The 13,908-nt window shown below is 39.8% G+C and overlaps 1 protein-coding gene across 1 annotated transcript; it reads left to right on the forward strand.

Annotated features, from left to right (window-relative positions):
• Nucleotides 1-222: 222 nt before the first annotated feature.
• On the forward strand, nucleotides 223-4,029 carry PNRC1 (proline rich nuclear receptor coactivator 1). Its single transcript, XM_060616153.2, has 2 exons — nucleotides 223-929; nucleotides 2,942-4,029. The coding sequence occupies exons 1-2, from the start codon at nucleotides 390-392 to the stop codon at nucleotides 3,383-3,385; spliced, it is 984 nt and encodes a 327-aa protein (XP_060472136.1). The 5' UTR covers nucleotides 223-389; the 3' UTR covers nucleotides 3,386-4,029.
• Nucleotides 4,030-13,908: the final 9,879 nt, after the last annotated feature.

Below are 13,908 nucleotides of genomic sequence, written 5' to 3' on the forward strand. Positions count from 1 at the left end.
CTTCATTGTTCGCGGGACCGACTCTTCCCGAAAGAGCCCGTTGGCAGCGCCTGCGCAATGTGCGCTCTTTGTGCGGGGCTGCAGCAAGCTGGTTGTTTGTGTGTGTCTGTTGGAGGCGGTGGAGGGAGAGTCGGAGGGGCGTGGTCTCTTCCGTCGCATTCTGATTGGGCTCTCGCAGGAAGGTGGGCGGGCACAGGGCGGAGCTTCTGATAACAACACTCGGCGCTGAGGCTGAGGCTATTTGTTGCTGCGCCGCCACCGCCCGAACCATGGTCCACGCTCCACTCGGGCTCTTTTAGCAGCAGCCGCCGCCGCCGCCGCCGCCGCCCTGTGATCGCTGGCTTCACTTCCTCCTTCTCTTCTTGCTGAGCCACTTTCCTCCTAGAGCTATGACCGTCGTCTCCGTCCCACAGCGGGAGCCACTTGTCCTGGGTGGCCGTCTTGCGCCCCTGGGCTTTTCCGCCCGCGGTTACTTCGGGGCCCTGCCGATGGTGACCACGGCCCCGCCGCCTTTACCCCGGATCCCGGACCCCCGGGCACTTCCTCCCACCCTTTTCCTCCCTCACTTCTTAGGGGGAGACGGTCCCTGTCTGACTCCGCAGCCTCGCGCCCCAGCACCTCTGTCCAACTGTGGTCTAGCTACGGCGGGAGGCACCCCTCGGGCAGCACCAAAGAAGCGGCGGAAGAAGAGGGTGCGGGCCAGCCCGGCGGGGCAGCTGCCCAGCCGCTTCCATCAGTACCAGCAGCACCGGCCGAGCCTCGAGGGCGGTCGGAGCCCCGCGACGGGCCCGAGCGGAGCGCAGGAAGTCCCGGACCAGGCCGCCAATTTGGCCCCGGGTCCTGCGGCCGCAACCCAAACTGAGGAAGCGAGCCTTTTCCCTGGCCCGGTGCCGCCCGCGGTGCCCGGCCAACCCTCATTCAGAAGAGAGGTAAGGGCCGCGAGAGGGACTTGGGGACTGTTGGGGAGTTCCGGCCCTTCGATGGGTCCGGCCGAGCTCTGGAATCTGGGGCCCTGCACCGAGGGGTCGGGAAGAGGGGGGGCCGGGGTGAGGGGCGGCTGTTTACTCGGGAGGGAAGTTTCCGTGACGCCCGCTCTGTTCTAGCCCGGGGAAGAAGGGGGAGGGGGAGGCATGCGCTGGCGCTGCCGATTGGCTCCCGGAAACCAGCCAATGAGAGGAGCGGCTGCGCCCCAGCAACAGCCCCGATTTAGAAGGCTGGCTGCGTTCCAGGGGGTTTCGGTATTCGGGCGCGCGGTGGGGTGGGGGAGGGAAGGGGCCCGCGGGAGGCTGACGTCAGCGCGCGCTACGTGCGCAGCGCTCCGGCGCTCATGAAGGAGGCGAGGCTGGCTGGCAGTGGTAGGGGAAAGGGTGGGCGACCGCTTTCGGCTCCCAGACCGTCGGTAGTTCCAAGACTAGTTGGCGGTGCGCGTGCACTGTTTCACCGACCGGTTGTGGGACTTGGTGGGCCACAAGCGGCTCCATTCTGTTTGGCTTGCTTTTTTGCGATGAGAGGTGCCCCGTGTGCGGCGCCGGCCCACCTGGGGCTGTGTCCCTCGCCGGCAGACCTGCTTAGCTATACTTTTATCTTTAAAAGTTGGCAGGAGCGGTGGCAGTTCTTGCCTCTTTGAAACGATAACATTTGCTTGCTAGTCTATTAGATGAGTGGAATTGTTTACATATACTTTATACTGTACTGGGCTTTATTAATCGAAGGTAATTTTATTACTTGTGTCCAGAATGATGAAATTTTAGAAGTTATAAGATGAATTGGCGTTATGCCACCCAATTTCCGTAGTGTTGGGTTAGGATCAAAAGTTAGAGCCATTTCTTGTTAGAAGAATACTGGAGAGATTTGTAGTTTCTCTCGCTGTCCCCTTGGAAAAAAGTCAAATTTGACCGCCGTGATTACTTAATTATCTTAGATTCCGGTTTTAAAATTCTGTGGCTCTGAAATATGAGTAATAATGTAAAAGTGAGCTTTTGTACGTCTTGTTTCCTGGTTACCAGTAATATTCTTTTATAGAACTGTTAAAACCAGGGAACGCTGTTGGCAGTTACTGACATGGAATGTTACCTGGTGCCCCAGCTTTCTATTTTTGTGTCCCGCTACCCTACCATATTCCAAGTGTTGGAAGGGCAGTGATCCTGATGAATTACCGTATACTTTTCCATTGGGTCGTGGCTCTCTGTAAGGATCACTTGAGTTACGAAAGTGACTAGAACTGGCGGCTAGAACTGGTGCCGCAAATTTCTTGAAGCAGTTAAACCAGGAAGTGGGGGCAGGCGGAAGCAATTTTCTGATTATGTATTTGCTATAAGTATGTATACTTGGAAAAGGTAGTGATTAGTATTTAAATTTTTATATTTAAATATTTGAAATTTTGTTTTCAGAAGTTGGGAGGTAATTTTTCTGTGTTAGCCATTATCAAAACACTTAATCACTTAAAATACAGTTCTTACTAATCAAATTATTTTGCAATAATTTTAAAAGGATTTGTCTAAAAGGTAAAGAGTAATCTATAAACATAATTTTTATTTTTAACCAGATTCAGCCAACCAAAATGAAAGCATGTGAAAATTTCTGTTGGCATTATCGTGTTGTAAAACCTCTGACTTTGGTCAAAGAAAGGAGGTTGCATATGTTTGGAAGGGACCTCATTACTCTTACAGTTACAGAAAGATGAATTTGGGTTACTGGTTTTTTTTTCCCTTTGACATTTTAGAACTGATTCCCTACATTCCATATTGGTGGCAGTGGTGATTATATTTTTAGTAGTAAACTTAGATGTGTGCTTATTTTTAAGTGCAGTGAGCACATAAACATTTAGTCAGGTCAGGAAACTAAAGTCCAGGAGAAGAAAATATACTAGATACATGCTGTGAGGTTCGTGACTAATTTTTATCATGAACTGTATTCACTTTTATGTTCCTTGTCTTTGTAGGTTTTAAAATCAAAGATGGGAAAATCGGAGAAAATTGCCATTCCCCACGGCCAGCTTGTTCATGGTATACACTTGTGTGAACAACCAAAGATAAACAGACAGAAAAGCAAATATAACTTACCACTAACCAAGATCACCTCTGCAAAAAGAAATGAAAATAACTTTTGGCAGGATTCTGTTTCATCTGATATAATTCAGAAGCAGGAAAAAAAGCCTTTTAAAAATACTGAGAACATTAAAAATATGCATTTGAAGAAATCCGCATTTCTAACTGAAGTGAACCAAAAGGAAAATTATGCTGGGGCAAAGTTTAGTGATCCACCTTCTCCTAGTGTTCTTCCAAAGCCTCCTAGTCACTGGATGGGAAGCACTATTGAAAGTTCCAACCAAAATAGGGAGTTGATGGCAGTACACTTAAAAACTCTCCTAAAAGTTCAAACTTAGATCTCAGATTGCAGTATGTCTGTAAAACATTTTTTTTCCAAAATCCCTGGACTCTTGAAAAGAAAATTGGTACAGAAATGGAAATTTGCCTTGTAACATACAAGTGCAAAGGAGTTTCAAAAATTACAAACAACTTGTATTATATTTTATATTTTGTAAATACTGTATACCATGTATTATGTGTATATTGTTCATACTTGAGAGGTACATTATAGTTTTGTTATGAAAGTATGTATTTTGCCCTACCAAATGGTAGGTGTTTTGTATATATACAGTGGAGAAATTTTAAGTGTGCTAAGGCACATGGAAGACCGATTTATTTGCACAAGGTACTGAGATTTTTTTTTAAAGAAACAGCTGTCTAATCTCAAGGTGAAGATCTAAATGTGAACAGTTTACTAATGCACTACTGAAGTTTAAATCTGTGGCACAATCATTGTAAACATGGGGTTTGTTTGTTTCTCTAAATTGATTTTTGCCTTCTAATCTGTAATTACTGGAAAACTCCTATTCCCATTTTTACCAAACTTAATTTCTGGGTTTTGGTTTATCCATTCAAATTTAAAATACCTCTAATTTTAATGCCAACAAAATTGGTTGTAATCAAATTTTTAAATAATAATATAATTTGGCCCCCCCTTTTATACTAGTCTTGATTCTTTGTGTGTGACTTTCATGTTTGAATGTGTGACTAGGAGATGGATTTTTAACTTTCCATTTTACTGGCTAAATGTCTTAGTATTATTACTAATTGTCCTTCCTCCTTCTGATATTTAGAGGGTCCAATAATTTCACCGTACTACCTCTAAGGGGAGGAATTCCCCATTTTGCAATGGAAACTGTTGTTGAAAGTAAAGCTGGTTAGTTTATAACTTAGATTATTTTTATATATGAACTGTTTCATAAAGTACCATTTGACTTACCATATAATTTCAGTGAAAGAAGATGACACTTGGTTTGGTTTATGATATTGAATGGTGGTACTTAAACCAAAGGAAGTGTAATTGATGTTAAAGTAGGTGGAGATTTGGATTCTAGAGTTTGCTGAAAGAAATATAGTAGCTTATGTAGTTTTACTTTAAAATTCACACTTTGTTTTCTAAGGTTCTAAAGCATGAATTTTCCCTGTGTGGTTTTTAGTTCTACAGAGCTAAAATTTATCTTGAATAACAAAAAAGGTTGTGGGTTTTTTTCTTTTTTTTGAGTTTTACGCAATATTTAGACAGGAAAAGAGTGTTAAGAGGGTATATATGGTGGAATAGATAAGGTGCTACTATCTTTTCAAGAAAAGTCTTAGGTCTTGCACATTTGGTTCATGCAGGAGGGGAGACTTTCTGGCTATACAAAAGTGGGTGGTGTGGACACAACCTGAGAATCACTGTTATTGATGAGCTGTGCCAGGAGGGTATGGTAGCTTGTTACATAGCCACCACAAAACCTGAGAACTAGTTAACAGAAGTGCCTGCAGTCTTGTTTACACAGTTCATACATAATCCAGCCAACCATTCTTTGGCCCTGGCTATAAAATGCTTCATTCTTGCATGTATGTAGAGAAAGCTATACTTTGTTATTATATATGTTATACATAGCTAGCAGCATTAAATGCATTAGAAAAACTAACAGTAAGATGTCAATCTTGTAAAAGTTTTTTTAAGATTTTTTTCAAGAAGTGTTCACTGGTAAAGGAAATAGGTTATTATAAAGTAATGGGTTTTGTAATTTGAAGAGTGAATAAAGTTGGCTGAATTACACTACAGCTGACCTTGTGAAAAAGTATTAGCAAACTTAAAAAGTTAATAATTTTGGCGTTATAGTAAAATGGTATTCCGCAGCCTTAGTCTCTTCAGACTGCTGTGACAGTAGAAGGTGTGGGTAGCTTATATAAAGTTACTTCTCAATCCAGTTAGCCGGAAAGTCTGAGATTAAGGCACCAGCAGATAATGTCTAAGAGCCCACTTCATGGTCCATAGCTGGGAGTCTAGGAGCTTGGGTGCTTTCTTGGGCTCCTTTTGTAGAGATATTAAACCCATTCATGAGGGTTCTCATTTCCTCCAATGTTACTGTCCCTGTTTGGTTTTGTGGGTATGTAAAGCAAACACTTCAGAGTCACCAGCTTCAGGTCTAAGTTTTTATCTAGTAGCCTGGTAAAGGGGCTCATCATTGTAAAGGGCTGAAAGGTTTATATGTGAGTGGAAATTGTTCTATGCAGTGGCACTTCACTATAGAACATACCTGGATGTGAGGTATTTTATGCTGAGGTTGCTTTTAGATAAGAATACAATTTGATACTAAACTCCTACTACTGATAAAGTGGCACATACTGCTGATACAGTAACACCATAGGACTTTTATTTGCATTAATTTGGTGCTAAGTATTTTAGTGTCCTTGTAGGCAGATAAAGGAAAAGAAGGTAAGAGACCAAATCTCACCATTAGAAGGTTGACTAGAATCATTGTTTTCAAACTTAAAGGTGGTTTGTAAGTTAAAATACAGATTTTAAGGTGGTGTATGTGGTTTGTGAGTTAAAAGACTAGAATGTATCAGGCAAATAATGGACATTTTATTAGGACCAGAATTCAGGTTTTTAGGCATCCAGTTGACCTTTGAATAACATGGGTTTAAACTGTGCTAGTCTACTTACCCATGAGTTTTTATAAATACATATGTAAATATAGTACTGTACATGTTTTTTTGTTTTTGTTTTTTTTTCCTGGAGCTCACTTCATTGTAAGAATACAGTATGTAATACATAGAAAATATGTGTTAACTGACTTACCAAGCTTCTGGTCAGTAGGCCATTAATAGTTAAGTCTTAGGGGAGCCAAGTTAGGTGCATTTTTGACTGCATGGGAGCTGGCACCCCTAGCCCCCATGTTGTTCAGGGATCAACTGTACTATGTAATCACGCCTTTCCTTCGCATTATTTTAGTATAAAGCTTGTGTGTGGTACAAAGGTGGAAGTGAAATGGGGTCAGGTCATACCACACTTGGGGAAAACCACTTGTATTTCTTTTCCCTGGAACATGATCAAGCTAGCTAAAAAAAACGCACATTACTTGCCCTCTTTTCAAAGCCCTAACTCAACTTTTGGTGATGAGAAGGAACAAACCTAGGCCCTATCCCTGTGCTTTGCTGCTCAGCATCAGGCTCCAGAATGGATCTGGGAGAGGGCAACTGGCAGCCCACCCAAGTCAGGGTGAAATTGTGAGGAGCTATTGCTGCGGTAGATAGGCTAGACTCTTGGATGCCTTGTCATCCCTCAACCCCCACCATCTTCTCAAAAGCAAAGCATTTAGATGTCTGAGGGAGGGTTTGGGTTGTCCTGACTCAAAGCCATCCACCTCTGCCCTATTCCTGGTTCCTCCAGAGGAATAGGTGGAGAAAGAACCATATTAAATGGCTTAAGAATCAAAAAAAGGGCTGCTTTTGAGATTAAGGAGGCCTTCAAGTGGTAGCATAAAGGCAGGCAAATTGTGAATGGGGACACCAAGCAATCCCTTCTAGAAAGGAAGGGAAAGAAGGGTTTAAAGATGCAAAGGAACTTCTATTTGACATTCACATTTTGTGTGAATCTCCATTCCTGCCACTCAAATAGATGCAAATGCCTTCACAAATAGTTGGAAAATCAATTTTAGAAATTCTGACCATAGTTTGAAAATTTTCTCAATATTTAGTCACTAGTTTTTAGGGTTTTTTTTTTCCTAGCAATGTGTTACAAATATTGAAACCAATGAGTTGGCTTAGATCTGACATCTCTCCCAGTCTGATTCCAGAAAATGGTTCATTCCTGCAGTTTTGATAACACATTTCTGTATAAGATTATAAAAATTCTAACAATGAAACTAATACAGAGTCCCTGTCTTTTGGAAAATAAAACTGTCTCAAAACACCCCTTCCCCCCTTGTTTGACATTTCTCAGTTCCTTTGTGACATTTCTGAGCAGCATGTCTACAGTTTAATGTGTGGGGGCTTACGTGTGAAGTATGTTCAGGAAATACAAGGATAAATGGCAGAACAGAAAGTTAACTACAGGTGGCTGGGGAAGAAATGACAAATGTAACTAAAATACAAGTTGCATTCCCCTTCCCTACAACAACAAATGCCTGAGGGGGTGAAAACAAGTCATTATTACCAGAAGGTAGTGACTAATTCTGGTGAGTAGGGATTGTCTACTTCAGAATCTGGTATCTTAGAAGCAGCACTGAATTGGGCCTTAAGATATTTGACATAGTATTTGACATGTTAAGAAAAATAATTGTCAGAGTAAAAGTGCATGGACAGTGGTGTAAAAAGATGTGGAAGACTTGCAGAGAAAGGAGATACAATATATTGAAGGGTGTGCTGGGGTAATAACCTGAAGGGCCTTGCATGTCATGGCAAAGAGTTGCAACTTTATTCTGCAGGCATGGCAGAGCCATCAAAGGTAAATAAGGGAAAGAGATTCCTGCTTTAAAAAGAAAACGGGTGAAAATATGGAGAACAGCTTGGAAAGGAAAAGCTTGAGGAAAAAGTATATGTCAGTAGTTTAAAATAAAAGAAATGGGCTTAAGGACATTATCAGAGGGAGTACCCCGACATGGACTTATACTTGGGACATGTTTTGAAGTTAGAATTAAGACTTAACCAACTGCATGGAGGGTAAGAAAAGAGTTTTTATTTATTTCAGGGTGGTTTTTTTTTTTTTTTTTAACGTTTATTCATTTTTGAGAGAGAGCGAGCAAGAGAGTGGGGGAGGGGCAGAGAGAATGAGACACAGAATCTGAAGCAGGCTCCAGGCTCTGAGCTGTCAGCACAGAGCCTGACGCAGGGCTCGAACTCACCAACCGCGAGATCATGACCTGAGCCTAAGTCAGTTGCTTAACCCACTGAGCCACCCAGGTGCCCCAGAAAAGAGTTTTTAAATTGGGCAGTTAGGGAGATTAAAACTAGCAATTAGAGAACTCTAGAGGGGGATCTGAATTATAGAAGGTAATTTTGATTTGCATGTTGAATTCTGAGGGGCGTTTAGGATATCCACATGGAAATACACAGCAAGTAGAAAATAGCTCAGGCCTAGAAAGTATAGCTTTGGTAAGTGCACAGAAGCACTAATTACAACATGAAAATGGAACTGAAATATGAAATATTTTGTCTTCCTGTAGCCTTTTTCCCTCACAAGGCTTAACACTTAACAGTACTCTTGACCCCATCCTTTCTGCCTCCCATGGACTCTGAACTTCACCTATGATAGCAAATTGTTGGTATTGCCTCTGAATGGTGTTAAATGCTGGTTGGTTCTCTACGTACCTGTAAAAGTCTGTTAGGAAACCGTTTTCCAATTTAAGTTCTGAATTCTGATATTGGGGGCCCACTTGGTGCAGGGAGAAAATAATAAAGTTTACTTCTCTTTTGTTAGTCCAAGATTTCAAGCTGGGTAAAACCAACCTTTTATAATTTATTTTATTTTTAAAGATTTATTTTTATTTTGAGAGATAGAGAGCCAAGGGGGGGCGGGGCATGGAGAGGCAGAGAGAGAGGGAGACAGAATCCCAAGGAGGCTCTGCACTGTCAGCACAGAGCCCACGCAGGGCTCAAACTCACAGAGATGACCTGAGCTGAAATCAAGAAGAATCAGATGCTTAACCAACTGAGCCACCCAGGTGCCCCTTATAATTTTATTTTATTTTTTTCGTTTACTTACTTTGAGAGAGACAGAGCAAGCAGGGGAAAGGCAGAGAGAGAGGGAGAGAGAGCATCCCAAGCAGGTTCTGTGCTGTCAGCACAGAGCCCAATATGGGGCTCAAACTCACAAACTGCAACATCATGACCTGAGCCGAAACCAAGAGTCTGATGCTTAACCATCTGAGCCACCCTCGTGCCCCTCTTATAAATTATTTTAAAAGTAATCTTTAGGCCCAAAGTGGGGCTCAGAACTCACGACCCCAACGTCAAGAGTTGCATGCTCTACCTCCTGAGCCAGCCAGGCACCCCTAACATTTTATTCTTCTATTTCCCTTTTTTGTGCATCTCCCATCTCCGAATGACCCTCCATCATATTGCCGAATACATTGTCCTTTAGAGGGTGGAAGGCTCCCCAGTTTCCATGGCTTCTACACATACTTGGGTATGGAAAGGCTGTTGGTTTCATCATCCTCCCATATATTAAATTTTTGAAAGACATTTGCTGAACTAAATACGTTTTAAAATCATGGGCCTGTCTTGCTGAGCGTCTGATTCCTGAGCTAACTCCTCAAAGTTGTTTTTTTGCATTCCTTTTTCTCCTGAATCCATAAATCTTCCAAAAATCACCAAATACAATTTTTTTTACAATGATTTTCAAATGGAAAGAGTATGTTTTGAGATGAGATGGCAGCAGTGTGTACGTGCAAATCATGTATAATTCAGGAACTACTTTTTTTTAATCAGAAATTTGAGAGTACATTTTATAGAATGCTGTTTATAAACACAAATTTAATCTTTGAAAGAAACTTTCTTTAAAGTTTTAGATAAGCTTCTTTGTAGGTATGGGGTGGATTTTTAAGAGTTATGGATAATCTATTTTATGCTTCAACTAAATCCCTTTTCTTTAAATTTCTTGGATTAGGTTGTCTTGAATTAATCTCTGACAGTTTTCAGATTACTTTTCATATCCTTTGCAATTATCTTGGAATTCTAAATTAAATACGCTGAAATGTAGAAGTAATGTTCCTAACACCCAGGAACTGTATTTATCAAGTTTAAACTTGTGCTATAACCTCAAATAGAATTACAGTTTAAGATTTATAAAAGGTGTTGGTTGCATTTACTGAGGGTCCATTGTTGAGATCTTAGAATTCATTTTATCTTTTTTGTTTGACTGTTTTGAGGGAGAGAGAGAGAGAAAGAGAGAGAGGGAGAATCTTAAGCAGGCTTCATGCCTAATGCGGGCCTCAATCCCATGACCCCAGGATGATGTCCTGAGCCAAAACCAAGAGTTGGACACTTAACCGACTGAGCCACCCAGGCTCCCCTTAGAATTCATTTTCTAAAGCAGAATTTATAGTAATGTTCCCTTAGTGTAGAATCAGTGACACAAATGTAAAGTTCTTTCTGTTCAAGGAATAATTTATCATGCATTGTAGCATTAATTCCAGTCTCTGAATTAAGTAATGGTAGGAACAGAAAAAATGGGAGGATTGGCAGAAGCAACCTTCATGGAAAATTATATGCACCTTTGTCAAAGGAAGCTATATGGTCTATTCAAGCTCCATTTAATTAGATCATGTATCTTGAACATGTAGTAACTTAAAAGACATTGATAATAATAATGAAAATACTTCTTTAGTGATTCACACAATAATAGCCTTTATGGATAAGAAAGGATTCAGGGAAGTAATTTTTCTAGTCCAATATATAAAGTGGCAGAAAATATGTGGTATTTTATATCTGGTTGTAAAGATAAGAGATACTAATGAAACTCCTTCATAGCTACTCCTAAATTATTACAATTAGTTCATTTATTCTAAAATTAGAAATTATCTTGATTAGTTGCCAAAACCAAATTACAAATGGGTTCTTAGCAGTCTGGAGTCTTGGGGAGGGTATGGCACGTAGAAAACATTTTGATGACTTTTGATTATTTCCAGCATGCAAATGTCTTATTGAAATTGAACTCAGAATTGCCTTCCACAGTAAGATCTTTTTTTTCTTTTAAGGTTTTATTTTTAAGTAGTCTTCATACCCAACATAGGGCTTGAACTCAACCCCAAAACCAAGAGTTGTGTGCTCCGACTGAGCCAGCCAGGTGCCCCAACAGTAAGATCTTTCAACAGGAAGATATTTATTATATACCGTACTTAACAATATAGAATCATAGAGAGCTTTGGTTCTTCCTATCAAAACCTTGGAGATCTACAATTACAAGGGATCATCTTGCTATAAAATAAGGGTTATCAATGGTTGAAATTATCCATACTCTTTAAGCAATCATTTACTGTTCTCGAATTTTAGAATGAAAGGGTTAATATCAACGATTGGATTGCCCTTTTCCATTAGCTTTCCAAAGGTCCTACTCATTGTGCATTCCTTAATCATCTGTGTCTATTAAGTTCCTGTAATCTGATGCTTGAGACCACAACCTGAATTTCCCAAGAAGAATTAGGTTTATAAAGTTATTCGACCGTTTTCTGATCATTTTTTAGCTAACTGAAATACTCTATGAACACTCCAGTTTTCAAAATTTTACAGTTAAATTCAACATAATTGGAAAATAGATAGATATACTGTATATATGTAATATATATAGCAAGCAAGTACAATCTGTTAATTATAGAATTTAGGTAGTTGGTATACGGGTATTCACTGCAGAATTATTTTTTTACTTAAGTTTTGTAACAAAATGTTAATAGAATTGGGTAACATGAAGGCTGCTCTACTAGTTCATTCCAACATTATATGTAAGTTGAGTAATATGCCAATAATTCTAAAAGCTTACACGTACCATACAGGACAAATAATCTTTGAGGTTGTAAACTGTACATCTCTGGTTATTTTTTCTTTGCACTTTCAAATAGTCTGGTTAGTTGGTTATAACACTTCTAAAAGAACAACTCTAATTAATGACAAACACCAAAGCCTTTGTAAATAAGAACTGAAAGATTAGAGAGAGGATAATGTATTTAAGCATTGGCTTATTTGGGAAATCTGACAGTTGACATTAATGTTAATATTGACATAAATGTTAATGCTTGAAGAAAGTTTAATTAAGGGAGGATGAAGAGGTAGATGGAAACTACATAAAGATTCTGAAGGGGACTTATAACTGTCCATGGTTTGAGAGCAAAGTTAAAGTATCTACAGTGTAACAACTTTAAGAAAAAATGTATAACTCCCAAAAGAGAAGAAAGGAGATGGCTGAAGGTCTGGTTAGCATTGAAGTGACTTGGGAGTAGGAGGGCAAGGGAGTGTAAAACTCTTAACTCTTGGTTGGTTCCTACTCTTTAAACCTTTAATGCTGAATTAATACCAGTGGTGCCAATGGAAAGCTAAAAGTATTTAAAATTATTCCTTAAGAGATATAATTCCACTTTTAATGACAGACATATTTCAGACAAAAACTGCCACCTTTTCAGTCAAACAAAACCTCTTAAAGAGCATCAGTTATATTTGACTACTAACAGGCAGCTTAAAGCTCTGTATAAAGTACTTTTCATGAGATATTTTAGAATAAAAAATTTTCATGTTTTTAAGTGGTATTTTTTTAAAAAACTCATTTAGTAGATTATATGTTAAGAGAGAATTACAAAGTATAAAACAATGCCAAAAATGGTTCGACTTTATATACCCATTAAAAATTGTACAGAATACCCTAACAAAACCAGAACATTAGTATTCTTAATTCAGCTACATTTAATATTTTAAGGCCAAAATTTGAAGGTTTAGTGACAATGAGGAGTATCAATGCTTTTCTGCAAGGTTCTTTTGAAATTATATAAATATTTCACAATGTGTTAAAGTAACCTTAAATAACAATCCTTCTCATTTTTTTTTTAAATTTTTTTTTTTAACGTTTATTTATTTTTGAGACAGAGACAGAGCATGAACGGGGGAGGGGCAGAGAGAGAGGGAGACACAGAATCGGAAGCAGGCTCCAGGCTCTGAGCCATCAGCCCAGACCCCGACGCGGGGCTTGAACTCACAGACCGCGAGATCGTGACCTGAGCTGAAGTCGGACGCTTAACCGACCAAGCCACCCAGGCGCCCCCTCATTTTTAAAATAATAAGATTGCCTATAGGGCACCTGGATGGCTCAGTCAATTAAGCATCCAACTCTTGATTTCAACTCAGGTCTTGATCTCACAGTTCATGCGATCAAGACCCATGTGGGGGCTCTGTGCTAACAGCGAGGAGCCTGCTTGGGATTTTCTCTCTCCTCTCTCACTCTCTGCCCCTCCTCTGATTGCATGCACTCTGTAAGTAAATAAATATTTTAAAAATATATAATATTGCCCAGACGAGTTTGACCAGTTTTATAGCTTATGTCAATTTTGAAAAGGTCTTCAACAGACTACTGTTCTCAACTTGTAAAGTATTATTTTCACAAAGTAGATACTGCCTCACCAATGTAATAGGAATGATTCTTAATCCCTTCCCCTCAAAAAAGCCATTAAAATTTATTTACTTAATATTAACTTACTATTAAAAGAAGTTGGCTATCACTTGGGGCTTGGAAGACTATTTTATACTGAGATTTTTCTTGAAATTAAAGTCAACAGCATTTTAAGTCTACAGTATTAGGATAAGCTAAGAAAACTAGAATGTAGTTATTTCTTTAGGAAACAAGTGATCATCATAGCAAAGAATTCTGGTTTTCCTCAATCTAACTCTACTATGCCCTTTCTAAAAAGTGCATAGGATTTAGGCATTTAGTTCATAGAAGTACACTCATAAACTAGAGTAGTAATTTTGCTTTGTGTTCCAATTACACTTTAAAAAAATTTTTTTTTTTAACATTAATTTTTGAGAGAGAGCACGAGAGTGGGGAGGGGCAGAGATAGAGGGAGAC

This window comes from Panthera onca, chromosome B2, assembly GCF_046562875.1.
Source record: "Panthera onca isolate mPanOnc1 chromosome B2, mPanOnc1 haplotype 2, whole genome shotgun sequence".
Lineage (NCBI taxonomy): Eukaryota > Metazoa > Chordata > Mammalia > Carnivora > Felidae > Panthera > Panthera onca.

Excerpts from the sequence above, each read along its gene's own strand:
- PNRC1 (XM_060616153.2), top strand. The coding sequence starts at position 390 with ATGACCGTCGTCTCCGTCCCACAGCGGGAGCCACTTGTCCTGGGTGGC. Across the intron at positions 930-2,941 it reads AACCCTCATTCAGAAGAGAG|GTTTTAAAATCAAAGATGGG; the intron begins GTAAGGGCCGCG and ends TTGTCTTTGTAG.